We start from the raw sequence: 16,046 nt of genomic DNA, 5'->3' as shown, positions 1-16,046 counted from the left end.
CCTCCATCCCTCTCCTTCCTACCCCAGGTCTTCTCCCTCCCCTTTTGCGCCAATTCAGTTTCATTTCTCTCACAGAAGTTAATTCAACCCTTGTCCCCCAGGGAAAAAAAAAAACAAACAACTTTTGAGCATGGACATCAGGGGATCTACAGAAAACATGACACTTCAAACACTACTGGAAGCAGAAACAGAAAAACATCAACAAAGTTTATCATAGTGCATAAAATTCCTAACCAAGTCTTGGGCACTGCTGGTGAAAATAAATTCTACTAAGCAGGGTATTACTGTTTTTAAATTAAATTATAAAAATAGACATGAAAGTTAGCCTGCTACATTTTCTAAGCATTTATAACATGGGGAAAATATGTAAGAGAACTACATCTCAAAGACTTTGTATTTCTAAAAAAATACAGATTCATTATATATAGAAATAAAAAGGGCAGTTAAGCTACAAAAACACCAAATAGATAACTTGAAAATCTCTTTTCTTATCAATCAATATCACTTAAGGGTGTATTTTCCAGGTGTTTGCTATCCAGAGCTTACTGTCATCAATTGGAACCATGGCAAAATTGTTCATGCTACTTGAAAAATTTTCTCCTTGATGTCCCTTAATCTCTTTGCTTTATCTATTACAAATTCCTCTCTTGCTGAGACATACTACAAAACTAAGCTCTTGAAGAAAGAGCTCACTTGGTATAAGAAACAAAATTCAAAGGGAGCTTCTGGGGAAAATGGTCAGATAGAAAAAACAGACAATTATACATGTATTACGGACATACACACACACAAAGATTAAAGTATAAAGAGGACAAAGCTGACCATGTGAGAAGCAACTAATCTGCAGGGTGAGGACAGGACATGCAGCATCTTGTGTTGCCACAATCCCTACAAGCCCTGAGTAATTGTTTTGAAGCTCATTATTGATGGACATAAGTGTCCAAGAGAGTGCCACACAAATAAACATTATGCCCAAGGTTCCAGCACAGGCCTCATACAACTACAGCACCTCAATGGCAGTGATCTCCCACCAAACATGTTTGCATTGATCACAACTAAAGCAAACACCTGCTTTCTCTATAGGAAGTAGAGCCATGGGTCCCATTGGTTTGTCTTAGGCCATGACTGGATGGAGGATAGCACCCAGGAAGCTAGATATGAGAGCTGAAATACACAGTTTCAAAAGCTACTTGTGAAACTTTGCAAAATCAGAGAGGATGAGGTTGGAAGGCACCTCTGGAGACTGCCTAGTCCAAACTCCTGCTCATATCAGGCTCAACTGCAGCAGGTTGGCTCAAGTCTTTGCCCACTGGCTTTTGACTGTCTCTAAGGGTGGTGACTCCACAACCTCTTCATGCAAGTGCTTAGTCACTCTAATTGTAAAAATGTCTTTTCTCATGTTTAAATGGAATTTATTGTGTTTCAGTTTGTGCCCATTGCCTACAGCTCTGTCACAGGGCAACACTGAGAAAAACCTGTCTCTGTCTTCATTACTGCCCCCATCAGATATCTACATACATTGATAAGAACCCCTGAGTCTTTCACTTCCCAGGCTGAACTGTTCCTCTCAGTCTCTCCCTGTCCCTGAGAAGCTCCAGACCTTTAATTATCTTCATAGCCCTTTGCTGTACTTGCTCTCTATGTGCATGTCTCTCTTTATTAAGCAGCCAAAAAACTGGACCAAATCCTCCAGATGTGTCTCACCAGTGCTTATTAGAGAGGAAGAATCACTTCCCTCCACCTGCTAGCAACACTCCTCCTAATGAAGCCCAGGGTGCTGCTGGCCTTTCCTCTGCGAGGGCACATCCACCAGGGCACAGTATCTGGTCAGTGATCCTAACCTGGCTGGAGAACACAGCTCAGTTCCAGCTGTGACTTGATTAAAGACTGCTGAAGGCCATGTCAGGGAGGAAATCTGGCATCTTCTCGAGGAAATTCTTCTCCGACTCAGTTCCTCCATAAGAAACAGGATAATTTCACTACCTTCTGCAGTCAGGAAGTTCCTCCATTCACCAGCACTATCAGTAAAAACCACAGAGGAAATTCTTTGTCTCTATTAAGTGACAGAAATAGACAAGTTTTTTTTAAACCTGAATACCCACAGAAATGTAGTGTGGGACACAGCTGTGTATCCACAGAGCCAGTAACAAGCAGTGGGATGTGAAAGCTGGGAGACTGACTGGGAGGGATAAAACCTTCTTTGCTGCAAGAGACAATGAAACATTGAAATATATCTCAGCACAAATACAGATGAAATATGTAGGGGAACAACCAGCAAATGACCCAGGCATAGTTACAATGTCCCCAAAGCTGGCATCTCCCTAATCCTCTCAAAGTGTTCCCTGCTCTACTACAGCTTGCAGAGTCCAACCCATTGTCCCAAACCTTTACCAGGGCTGCCTCAGCATGCAAGCCATTCCCTTCCTTGGCATCATCTGGTTAAACAACTCTTTTCCCCTTTTCACCCACTTTAGGTGCTGTCTATAGAGTCCTTTGTCCAGCAGTGATATTCTTCCCCTTATATTCTGTAGGCTTTCTCTTTCATCCTCCATATCTTACAGCTCCAAAGCGGTAAATGGCTCAAATAGTCTCATCTCAGCCTACTAATTCCATTAGCACTGTATAATATGGAGAGAGCTGCAGTTCTTGACTCTATAGTTCACCACACCATAGCACTGCCTTTATGACTGTTGAATTAAGATTAAAACAGGAGAAATCCACATGCAACATGTTCATGCAGGAACACGAACGTCATGAAAAGGGAAGTAAAAATGCCAGCAGGACCGTGATCTCTGTGTTCATGGCTGGAGTACCGGCTACAATGCCACCATCTCTGTAAATAGTCATCTTCATTAAAAGCCTACTTATTTTTAGAAACATGTTTTCTTCTCCTGTGATTATCTAGAAAGCAGAATATGAAACAGAGCTGAAATATTTCTGTTCCAAGTAACAAATTCTGGATTCTGCTGTCTCTAAACCACAAAAGTTCTAGTCCTAGGCACTTACTTTCCATCATGTGCAGTTTGACGGGATTTGTTCATTTGTTTATTTTTTTTTCCTAAAATGATATTTTGGTTAAAATTTCTCATGTATGAAAGAGTTTAACCTTAGCAAAATTCTCTATATCCTTTGCCTTTAGGATTTTTTTCAGAAGATTTTTTAGCTCAGCAGCACAAAGCAGGTCTTGATTTAAAACTATATGGGCAACAATGCCTCTGACACATCAGAAGAATCAAAATGATCTTTGTGTTTGAAAGCAGCATGATCGACATTCACAAGATGGCAATTTCCCCTCATTTTAGAGAGACAATTCAAATTGCAAATTCCAGATGTTCAAAGCTGTTGATACTTGACTGTACCATCATTTTCACAAGTGCCAGCAATTTTAAATTACTTTAAAAATCCAGAAAGGTGTAAAGGAAAATTTAGCTTGGGATTCTTCCAGGCTCAGAGTTCTTTCTGTGTGAGTTACACCAGCCTGACTACACTCTGAGGACACAGGGAAACTCAGAGCCCCTCAGTGTCCTCTTCTCAAGAACAACTACTCTTAGTATAACTGCTATATGCACTGTTATTTAAGAAATGTTTATAAGATTAATATATATATAACTGGAAAGACACCCCATCACCATTTGGTGATAACACTGAGAAAGCCAGGTGCAGAACATATTAGCATCTGCACATTGTTTTCCTCTTCTAGATCTAAAAATTATCCTGGATAACTTTAGGCAATGCCTGAATTAAAGATATTTGTAAGAAATCAAAGCTGGTGTATTTTGACCATCCAATTACATGGCCAGAAATTCAATAACAGAATAACAGTTTTTTCCCACTGTGCCATAGCTAGCTGTCCTCTTCCTTTTGAGTAACTCTCCCTGGGTCAATATTGTGTGGATTTATCTTTCATCAGAGCTCATTATCCTGAGGAGCTTTCCTCATGAGTAGTCATTATTCCTGGGTGTAGTTACACTGAGCTCAGTAGAAAAACTGGTGTGAACTTGGTGTTTTTCACACTATACACCTCTCTCCTAGAGAGTTTTATGGATCATCACACACTGTATCATTACCTAGGTTTGAGTTAACCTGATTGTGATGGAGATTTTCCCCTAGGCCTCCAATTTTCAGTGGCTTATGCCCTCCTGAAGCAGTAACTTTCAAAGATTAATTTGGCTGTGCTTGCTCTCAGCTCAGTGACTCTGAAAAGTCTGAAAAAAACCCGATGCTTCTCTTTTTCTGTTGTTTGGATATTCATATTATATGAAACAACTAATATGATTTTCATGTGTAAGCATCTTCACTAAAAAATTAAGAAAAAAAACCAGAAATAAAATCTTGCCTATTCTTACCAGAAGTATTTCCTTTCACTTTAAATTAATTACAAATAACAGGTTTTGGGTTTTCTGTGGTTTTAGAGGTGTTTTTTTAGATAGATCATTTGTTTGCACAGAAAACTGCTGGGAAATTTTATTCAAGATCACATAGCTAACATAGTCTCCTGCGTGCCTGAGGTTTAGAAAGTCTTTTAGTACATGATCACAGACCATTGTTGCACATTCACCAGTAAATATGGCACAAAATTGTACACTCTTTAATATGTGAACTAATAAATTCTGCAAAGACCTCTTCATGATAATTTAGTCAGATTAGAGGTATCTTCGATATAGTTTAATAACTTTTAATATGAGGAAAACTTTCCATAACCATTTATTTTAGTGTTCCACTCCATTGTGGTGCAAAAGCTATGAAAAAGTCCTATCAGTCCTGGTTTGAGTCTCCATCATGAAGCTACAATGTTAGTCACCTTTTACAAATGCGTTTTCAGTAAAACCACATCAAAGGGATATAAACAGAGTCAGGCATAAGCTTGAGTCCCAATATAAGCATGATCTGAGGAATGGGAAACTCTCAAGTGTACTCTCAGCTAACTGATGAGTTTGCGGGACACCAAAGACAACTCACCCAGTGCGATTTTCCATTTTAGGACAGCAGGGTACTCTCCTGCTCCTCAGGATGTTTTTTGGGTGAATCTCACCCAGAATCCCTGCCACTAAGTTTCGGGTGTATCTGATGGTTGGATGTGCTCACTACGAATGTTCTGTGTACAGTACACAGTGCTGTGCCCTGTCTGGTCCAGTGTCACTGTGATTCTGACAGCAAAAAAAAAGAGGGTGTTTTTTTCTGCAAGGCAGGCTAGAAGATATGGAGGCATTCACCTTCATATTATTAATAAGGTAATGCCTAGCCTTGACTAACATTGGGGTAGAGCTGTGCTGAGAACCCTACAGAAGTCCTATTACTGTCTAATGTGGCACAGGTGAAAAAGGAAAAAAAGCACAAAACCACTCTAGCTCCACTTTCAAAACTGAAAATCTGGACTGGGAAGGACTGGCAAATTCTCAGCAAGTCTGTCACAGGCTCAGGACAGAAACATTTGCCTAGTGCCTTAACTCCAAAACAACCCCTCTTCTCCAAAGCATCACTAGGAACCCCAGTATCTGGTATAGGTATAATTCCACCCATTTTTTAAAAGCTTCTTGGCTAGTTTTACCTTTCTAAACACTAATGAAAGTCTGTGTAGTAGTTTTAGGGAGAGCATTGGCAAAAGGGTGCCCAAGAGAAACATTTACCCAAAGTTTCCTTTTCTAGAGGAAGACAGAGATTTCAGGATGGAAAGGACACACTTTGCTGCAAATAAGTCTAATTAAAATGAGAAAACATACTTCAAAATGAGCAATTAGCAGGGACAGGCCAAGTAACATGCTTAAGTGAAATAATTTTGTGCACTCCCTTTGCTGCCCCAGAGGGTATTAGGAGAATGCTGGTATCCGGACAAGGTGGTGATGGGAGTGATCAGGGCTGGTGGGATTTGCCAGGAGATGGGCACAAAAGGTACAAGAGCAAGTCCTGTACAAACGAAAATGTCACACAGCATTATGACACAACATACACCCAAATAAACAACATGCATATATAATTAGTGCCTGGTTGACTTTATTGGTGTTGCAGACACCGAACAGTGTGATCTGATAGCCAGTGTTTTGGCCAATGTCTGGAAAAGTAAAGGAATTATATTAATCTTCCCCCAAATAAATTATTCACATCTTCTTCATTAGTTTTAGCTCACAGATACACACTGGCTCTGCCAGCTCTGCATCACTCACGTTAGGAATCATTCAGCTCTGGACTCCTTCCTTTTCTCCGGCATTTCACACTCACAGCAGATCAACCTTACCCTTGCACTCTGTACATGCAGAATTTATTATGCTAGTGAATTACAACTCATTCTATTGCTGTTACAATAAAATTTGTAGTCTTTAAAAAACTCAAATAAGCATCTTCCTTCCCGGACATTGCTACATTTTCCATATCTGTATATGTGCCTTTCAAGGCAGTTTGACCTATTTTGATACCTAGATAGGGCTAGCATTTCAAAAGCATTTCATATCCAGCAGCTCTTATTCTAGCCAGATTTTGTTAAAGAATTCAAGTATCACAGTGCCAAGTTATTTGGAGAAATGTAATTTACTGTAGTGCTGGCCAGGGAGCTAGACTCTTTCGAAAATCTGGCTCTGATACTGAGTGCTATGCTCTTGCTAAGTCTTCAGACTTTAACAGGTCTGATTCCTCCAGCATTTACACACAAAGCCAGTGATGTCTACAATTACAGACATCTGGGAAATAGATACAACCCTAATTCTTTGTTGGCGAGAATAAGATTTAAAAAAATATATAAATAAAGGAAATTCCTAAGAATCAGAAATGATTTTTTTTTCTCCACGCAGACCAACTCAACAGTTTTATTATTTTACAGGCTACTGGTATGTCACACTCTGATACTAAAAAAGCAGCAGTGCAATCCAGTGCAACAAGTTCATACAATGAACATTCATGGGAAATTAGCTGAGTGCTTGGCTCTTTCCACTATAATCCTCTAAAATCATAGAACCATTAAAATTCAATATTATCGTGTTTATAATAGTAGTGGTATTACACATTGGGGGCAAGGTTTTAGCTTTCCAGCATTCAACCAGTTGAGTGAAACTCGAAACAGGAGGAAAAGGTCTGTGTCTTCACAGAAGGCAAAAGCAGGAAAACAACATGAAAGCAGCAGCAGAAGTGCCAGCTTCTGGAAGTACAAGATTTAGAGAATCCCAGCCTAATCTGTTCCCAACTATGCTATTCACCACACGGTGTCTAAGGATTTGTTTTAAGCCCTTCCCAAAGTCTCTGTCATCCTGTTTCCTCGACTCCAGCAAATGTATCAAGTAACTGTAAATAAATGTTCAAATTAGTTCAGCAGCCATCAGGATGTTTCAAATTTGAGCACAACAGCTTTTTCTCTGAAGCTTAATTTAAGGAGTTGCATTTGTGGCCATTTTACTGTATACTTTATTTCTGACTTCATAGACAGATTTCTCACTCTATTGCTTTCTTGGGATTACAAAATTTATCTTTGTAGGGTGAGGCCTGAACAAAAAAATTTTGAAAAAATTGAGATATATTTGACAACTTCTTTTTCTTTTGACCCACAGGGTCTCCCAGTCAGCTCCAGTTATTGAAGATGAACTAGCTTTGTAATTTCTATCTCAATACAACCTTGCACTTCCACCTCAGTCACAATTCCTGTAAAGTCTCACTTCTGTTGGTATTAAAAGGGCAAAGCGAAAGAAAAGAAAAGAAAATTTTTAAAAAAATATATTAAAAAGACAAACTTAAAGGAGTTTTTACTATCTTAGCTCTTCTTCACCCAGAGCTTTTAGATGTGCCAGCAAATGACAGCTCCCTTTCACTCTTAACCACCCAGTGACACACCACAGAACAAGGCAGATGTGAGTCACCTGGAAATATAGCTGTTCTCAGTGTTTTGTCAGCAACACTTCACAGCAAAGACCCAGCCACAGGATCCTAAAAGCCCACAATTCCAACAGCCCTTGGCAGAATGCAGATGGTATTTAAATAATCTACTGTTGCACACAAACTGGCTGAGGGATTTCCCTCTTCAAATCTTGCTACAATTGGATTTTCAAATGTTTGCACAGATTTTGAAAAAAAATGCTCCCATATAAAACTGGCTACTTCTTACACAGTGAAAAAAAAGGTAGAAAAGGAATGACTGAATCAGTCAGTGAACCTGAAATCATATAAGCTATTAAAAAAAATAAAAAAGGTGCAGCTAACAGAACTAATATAAACACGTTACTAAATTAATTTGTCTCTTCCACAGTACTACTAATAATTTGTTCCCGAGTTTATAACTATTTTAATTCAACACGTAGGATACCCTCCCACTAGGCCTGTCATCCTGCCCTGATTAGGGGCAACAAATACATCAGTACAGTAGAGGAATTTTTTAAAATGCTTACATGTTTCCACCCCCAACTTTACAAATCTAGAATTTTAATGCAAACTGCTGATCTTCTCATTCACAACTACTGTCTACCTAATTTCTTCAAGTACTTATGGAAGCTATTATGATAACCAAGGATCATGGGACTAGATCCCTAAGAGACAAGGTCAGACAAGTAAAATTAGCCATCTGTCCAATAAGGGCTTTAAGCTCAGGCTGTATTTAAGTATTAAGTTTCCAACTGTACAGGCATTTTTATTTTTCTTTCCTTACAAGAGCAAGAGAGTGCACAATACTGATTCTAAAAAACAGCAATACATATCTTTTAATACTCTGGAATATACACAAAAAGGGTCTGATCCTGCAACACTTTGTGAGCTAAGGCAGAATTTGGTAAACTTATTATTTTTTTCCTTGATCTGACACCAGTGAAGCTAGTGAACAAAACTGGTGTTGGGGTCAAAGACTCTGGGACAGTCTCAGTGTATTAAACTATCTGGGTGTCTAAACACCACGATTTTTTAAGTATGCAGAATGTCAAACTTCACCATGCGCTCCGTCCCATCTTACTGTTTACATTTTTCCTTACTGTTTCATGTGCTGCCGACTGCACGGGCTATAAAAACTGCTCAGAGTCCGGGTTTTTAACTTTCAACAGCTAAGGACCACGTACCACCCTCATCAACGTGCAAAAAACCCCGTGAGAGCCGTGGGAACTCCCCTGCAGGTCGCAGGTAACGCTCAGCCAGAAGCGGGACCTTGCAGCACCCCACACCATGTTTGGTGCAGAATAACTCTATATTCTATTAAATTATTGCTTCCCTAGACATTTTTGCTTCACATTCAGCAGTGGGTGTCTTATGCTATCCGCTACCACGCACATAAATGTCACAGCCAAAGCACAGCCCTGCCGAGGGGAAACCTGCGGCTGGCACAGAGGTTCACCCGGCTCCAGCTCTGCTCGCGCGGCACCACAGGTTGCGGGCTCCGCGGAAAAAACAAAGCAAACAAACAAACAAAAAAAGGTAAAACTTGTGCCAGTTCCTCCCGCAGTCGTAGCAGTAAGGTCCAGGTCCGTAACTCCAGTGAACCGCCGCCCGGCACGGGGTGTACAATGCCAGAGAAATGGACAGGACACCGATTCTGGAACTTCGCCGCTTCCAGCGGCGCACTCCCTGCTCCTGGCTGGGCATCCTCTCCCACTCCCGGGTGGGAGGACAAAGCAGAAGCTTGCAGGGAAGCTCCAGGACGAGTTCGTGTCACACGGCAGCGCCGAGACCTCCAAGTCAGGTTCCAGCAGGGGCCCGAGGGGCGGCGGGCACTGCCCTGACACCGGGCCCCGCGGGCATCACACGCACACACACACACACACGCACACTGCCCCCGCGACAATGCCAGTTTAAAGGGAGGCGAAACTCGTCCGTGCGCGATGGCCGCGCTGGACGGGCATCCCCCCGCCCCGGCACCGCCGCCCGCCCGCCCTACCTTGCCGGCGGGGGATGCTCCTCCTCGGGGCCGCCGCGCACCCGACGCACGAAGCCAGGAGCAGGAGGGAGGCGAGCCAGGAGCAGAGGCGGTGGCAGCCGCCCGGCACCTCCATGTGAGCCGCCTTTCCCCGCCGCCGCCGGCTCTGGGCAGCAGCCGGGCGGGGAGCGGGGCTGGGGCCGGCGAGGAGCGGAGCGGCGGGGCCCGCAGCGCTCCGGGCAGGGACGGGGAGGGAAGGGAGGGACGGGACGGGACGGGAAGGGAAGGGAAAGCGGGGGGAGGAGGCTGGGTCCGGCCCTGTGATGGGATTACCGCGGCGGCGCTGGGCACGGCTCGGCACCTCCCCCGCGGGGCGCAGCCGCCCCCCGCCGCGCCGCAACCCCCTGGCCCCGCGACGGAGGGGCCGGGGCGTCCCCTGCCGGGTGACACCCCCTCCCTTCCTGCCGTGTCCCCTCGGTAAGCCGGCGCTGAGGTGTGCCCCTCTTCCCACAGCGGGGACCCCGTCCCTGCCCTCCCTCTGCTCAGAGGGGTGTCGTCGGCTCCCTCCCGTACTGCGGGACCCCAGCTCGGCTGCTCCTCTCCCCAGGGGGCATCGGCATTGACACTTGGGTTCATGGCTTCTTCCTTTTTTCCCCTGGTTCCCCGGGGATGGATGGGGGCTGAAGAAGTAGCCAAGTTCTGGGGTGAAGGCAAAGCTAAAGAGAGGATTCAGTGAGGAAGCTGTTGCTGAGTTAAGAGGATAAATTAAGTTTAATCCCCTCAGATGGAGGCTGAGGCCCATCCAGCCACTCAGACTAATATAGAATCCCCTGTGGAGATTAGAGGGGATGGGGAGAGCTGGGGGAGGAAGGCATGGGGAAGCTGTGAAGTTTGAGGATCCCACAAAAAAGCAGGAATGGATGAGCAAGAAGGAGCCTAAAGCATCCCTGAAAACCAGTATAGCACTGGTGGGGTGAAGGACCAGATCTTTTTGGTCCAGTATCCCATCTTTGAAATGTAACAGACAGGAAGGCACATGAAACTTTATATTAGGCAGATGTGAGATGATCTGCCCTCTGGTCTCATCCTAATGTCTTACTTAGAGATCACTTTAAGCTCTGAAACATCAGAGTTGTTATGTCTTGAGGGTTTGTGTGAGCTTTGTTTTGGAAGTGAACTGTATTTGTTTGTTTTGCTGTTCATTTTGGTAACTTTGAGTGGATCTGATGTCATATAAATTATGTATGTTTATACAGTTGCTTTTTGAATTTAATTAAACTTGTAACACTGATACTCTGTTCAATGAATTCCAGGCTGTAATTTTATTATGTGTGAAGGAAAAAAAGAAGGAGAAGATCAGAAGAAAAACTGTCTGTCTGCAGGAACAATTCTGAGAGAGGAAAGCTGTACCCTTTTGGGGTACAAGAGGAGACAAGGAAATGGTGATGAAGTCCATTTGGGCAGAAGATCAGAGGAAGGGAGTTGGAGCCCATATCCTGTAAAAGCACTGCAAGTACCTCAGAAAGAATTTGGAGGAGAAAATCAGAGAAGACAGTGGAGAGGACAGCCTTTGCCATCCTCAGGGACACAGCAAGGAGACAGAAACCTGGACTTCTTAGAAAGGGCAGCTTGTGAGTTTTGGAGTGATCTGTGCTGGAAAACAATGCTTGAGGCTGCAGGAATTAGAAATGAGGAGTATTTCTGTTAGTGTGTTTGAGGTGCCAGTGGTGTCTCTCTCACACCCTTATCAGCCTGCCTTTAGAGAGCTGGAGGAACTGCAGTATGTATGGGTGGGAGAAGTGCCCATGGCAGGAATTCCCAGTGGGGAATGTACTGCAGTACATTGTGAAACACCAGTTCACGAAGCAGATAATGAACTCTGGACTCTGTATCTGCCCAGAAGTCACAGGGGGCAGCTAAGCTGGTTCTTGGTCTACAGTTCAAGCGATTGCTATTTGTACAGTGTGGTGTCATCAAATTCCTTCCTTCCTTCCTTCCTTCCTTCCTTCCTTCCTTCCTTCCTTCCTTCCTTCCTTCCTTCCTTCCTTCCTTCCTTCCTTCCTTCCTTCCTTCCTTCCTTCCTTCCTTCCTTCCTTCCTTCCTTCCTTCCTTCCTTCCTTCCTTCCTTCCTTCCTTCCTTCCTTCCTTCCTTCCTTCCTTCCTTCCTTCCTTCCTTCCTTCCTTCCTTCCTTCCTCTGACCTTTTTTCTGGCAGCACTCAGCCTCTGTAGTTTGTTTGCTCTCTCACACCCACCTATCTACCAGAAGTAAGCTGTGTTTTAGTAGTAGCTAGATTTGCTGAGGCCATATGGATTGAATTGAAAAAGTTCATACTCCCAAGTTTTAGGCAGTTGTAAGATTCAGGCAGATTTTGTAATTTCAGTTACAGTTTTGGAAGATTATCTCTGCAGCATACAAGCTGGAAACTTGCCTTCTGCTAGAATGGAATGGCATATTCAGTTCTGGGTTGCATGGACAGATGTTCTTGAAAATCCTACCAACAATGGTAATCCACCACAAGCCCATTGAATTCCCTCTAAATAACAGAATGAATCCCAGTGGCTTTCTCACTGGTAAGGTTCTTAGACTCTCCTCCTTGGCACAGTTCCCAGTTGTCTTCCAGTAGCATAGTGATTAACATGAATAATGCTTGGTACACATTTGGTACTGTATCCACTCTCTAGAAAGAGAAACATTTTAGTGGACTGTCTAGAATTAAAACTTAGAATTAGGTTTCAAAGAAAAATGCAGTGTACTGAACTGGGAGAAGGCAAGATGAGTGTGTGGTCCATGTAATTCTCAGAGTGCTGAGTTTTGGGACGCCAGTCTCAGCCTCTCAGTCATCATTCTCTTACAGATGAAAAAATTGCCTTTATTGTGGAGGACTCTGGGATGCCAGAGGAGTACATTTGTTAGTCATCCAGTTACTTCTCCTTGTCCTCACCTGAAACTTTTTTTGTCTGGATCCAGCTATAATCAGTGGTCTGGGATTGGATACAGCCTCAGAGCCATCTCTGTGCCAGTGACAGGATATTTTTGCCACCAAGGCTATGTAGATCTGTAAATTATCCATCATGTGCCCAGTTCACCAGTGGTTGTGTATGGCTGGTGATAAGGACTGAGGCACACTCTCTCAGAAATCCATAAGCCCAGGTTTCTAGTGGTGGTGGAGGCAGTTTTCCATCATTGTCTTTTTAATGTACTCCACTGGGGAAAATGCTAACTAAACCAGTCTATTAATTTGGATATACTAGACCTATGTTCAAGTGAAATACTCCATTCTTTCTCCTATATTATGGGAGGGAATTGGGCTCCAGACTGCAGTTTCTTACTCTGGGAAGCAATGGAATACAACAGAGAGCACAGAGTTTTCCCCTCATATCTCTTCTCTAAGAGGCAGCACATGGCCCCTCTCTGTGCATACTGGAACAGGAATGCAAGGAATTATTAGGAAATATCTAAAGCTTAATGTAAATTTCAACCACCTTGAAATGGTGAAGAGATGAGTTGATCCTGTTAGGTTCTTAACTTTTGACACTATCTACTTGTTGCAGATCTGGGTCTGAACTGAGCCTTCAAGACTCTTGTCATCTCCCTGTTTTTCATCAGACAGTCTATGGAGCCTAGATTTAATTCACCTGGGGCAAAAAACCCAAACAAACTCTGTTTAGCCTTTACTCATACTTTACTGCATAAACTATACATTAGAGACATGCTAGACATTTACACATTAAATGCTGAAAATATAAAAACAAGCAGCATCAGTTTTTTATTTATTCCCCAAACTGACCACTTAAGCCCATCTTTCCAAAGGCTCAGGTTCTTTCTCTCCTCCAGTGTCTCTCATATGGATTGGCTGTGGCATAGTCAGAAAGTCAACACAAATGAGCAGTCCATACAACTGCAAGCAACAGCTGTGCTACAAAGAAGTCCCTCTGCAGACCACATCTGCACCAGATGAGTCACTACAGTCTTTTTTTATTACACTGCCAGCTCTATCCCCTATCTCCCTATCTCCTATTGTATTTCAGACTATTTTTATTCATTACATTTCACCAGTTATTTGTAGTGTGTTAGGACTTAAAAACCACAGTCAAGACTAGTTGTTCTACACACATGAAAAAATAGATAACATAAATCCTTGTTGTGCCCAAAACGTTTGGGCATGAAATAGGTAAATGCTGAGATCAAAAGGGAGGCAAGGGAGGATGATTAGTAATTAGATACATAGTCATAACCCTGCAGTCATCTGCCCAGTACAAACCATTAGGTTCCTAATTGTTGTCTCCCTCTTTTGCCCTCACTCTTTTTCACTTTTCTTATGCCTGGTCAGTATTTATCATGCTGTAAAATGCTCTTTCCTAACACTCTCTACATTTTTATTAAACATAGGATGACACTTTGGCAAGCATCAGCAGTTTATTTATAATTAGTAATTACTGTGCATTACATTGTTAAAACAATAGGATTATAGTGGATAAACATTTAATGTTCCTTTCTTCCACTTGTGGGCCAATTTTATTACTTTGTTTAAAATGAATGTGATTAGCAGTGAGCAAAATCATCCATTTGTGCCAGCACTCCAGAATGGATATTGTAGTTCATGTGTTCAAATCCTGAGGTTTTACCCTCAGATTCTTTCTGTAAATAGTACTGTTCCTTACTTTGTCTAGCAAATAATTTTACAGCATTCTGGTCATGGATTAGGCTGTCAGCATGCCAGAAATGCTCAAGGTAATCTCCAAAGATCACTCAGTCTTAGTAAATTTAACCTCAAAATGGGCAGATTCATGAACACAAGGAGCCACTTGGAAATGATGCTAGCAACGTGAGTGGTAGTAGTAAATGCCAAACCTTACACCTGTGGTTTGCGATAAAGTTGCTGAGTTATTCTTTCTGTTAGAGTTATTTCTGCATTTAGAGGTTCTAGTTTTAACAATTTTGTTCTCCTTCTACTTTTATCTTCTTTGGCTAGGTTTTGGTAAGGTGGAGAAAGTATTATTTTGAGCTCAGAGAGTTCTTTATATTGTCCCTTATTTGGCTCAAAAGAAACAATATAAGCACAAAGACCTGAATTCCAAAAAATTCTCACCTAAGAACCTAAGTATATTGTTAACACATTTCTTTCACCTCTCACAGTCTCATCTCAGATAGGTCAATATTTGCCAGTTGTATTCCAGGTGATTTAATGGAGCACATTCTTCTCTGCTTGTTAACAAGACGGTTCTTGCCAGACTTTGGACCTATGGTAAATGTAATGTAAAGCAGCAGAAGGCAGAAAGGAACTCTTTTACAAACCTAAGTGTTTCTTAGACACTCATAAAACTTGCTTGCATCAAATATTACGTATCCAGTATTCGTAAGTGTGGGAGGTGTTGAGGAAATCATGCATTGCCCAATATAGGCTTATTTTTCTTTTCAGTTTGTGATGATAATGTAAAGAGAAATTAATGATCCACAGTGCTTTAAGGAGTTCAGGGCAACATCTTCACACTTGTTCTCCTGTTTCAGTTTTTCTGCTGGTCTCAAAAAATATTACTTCAAAGACTGACTTTCATTATTTTTCTGTTCAACATAATATGTATGCTCTTCGCACCCTCTCATCCGTTAACCTCACAGATCAGTGCATGTATCATCTCCCAGGGTATTTCTTCCACTTTCCTGATCAGGATTACAGAACGAAGAAAAAAGAGATGCATCACAAAGCATCATCCAGAGTTTACAGTGAGTTCCATGCATCTCTGGACCTGTACAGTTCATTTACAGTGAATATGGGGACGGGAGGTGAATTCTGCAGAAATAACACTTTAGAAGTACCACAATTCGTGGCTTTTTCACATTTGCTCTTAATTCCCATTCCATTTGAAGTAGTACCCATACAATAAAGACAAGTGAACTATAGTCTGCCACTAATGTCTGAAGAAGGAAGGGAAAAGTGAAGTCTGAATGGGGGAATGCTGATCAAATTTTATCTCTTTCCCCTTATGCTGATGATGCTGCTGAGAGGTAAGTGACAGGGCTCTCCTGATGAATGGATGGAGTTTCATTTCCTTTACTCACTAATACCACTTCATGGTGCCTCAGTGAAATACCAGATTCTCCACGAATCTCACCACCCTCTTCACTTGCAGGAAGAGCAGTAAAGGATGAATTTTCAGAAAGAATGACACATCCAGGAAGGTCGTTGAAGGTGAAGAGGATGACTACAAGATCTGCTGGTTCACTCAATCAGTCTC

General features: G+C 42.3%; 1 protein-coding gene across 2 annotated transcripts in view; it reads right to left on the bottom strand.

Annotated features, from left to right (window-relative positions):
- The window catches only part of EGFLAM (EGF like, fibronectin type III and laminin G domains), a 76,697-nt gene extending 66,652 nt beyond the window's left edge, over positions 1 to 10,045 (bottom strand). For both annotated transcript variants that reach the window (XM_051643270.1, XM_051643271.1), the window contains exon 1: positions 9,833 to 10,045. In XM_051643270.1, the coding sequence (XP_051499230.1) occupies positions 9,833 to 9,947 (115 nt within the window). In that variant the 5' untranslated portion in view covers positions 9,948 to 10,045. The remainder of the gene's footprint in view (positions 1 to 9,832) is intronic.
- Positions 10,046 to 16,046: the final 6,001 nt, after the last annotated feature.

This window comes from Apus apus, chromosome Z, assembly GCF_020740795.1.
Source record: "Apus apus isolate bApuApu2 chromosome Z, bApuApu2.pri.cur, whole genome shotgun sequence".
Classification (NCBI taxonomy): Eukaryota; Metazoa; Chordata; class Aves; order Apodiformes; family Apodidae; genus Apus; species Apus apus.
This window is presented reverse-complemented; position numbering and strand designations above follow the sequence as displayed.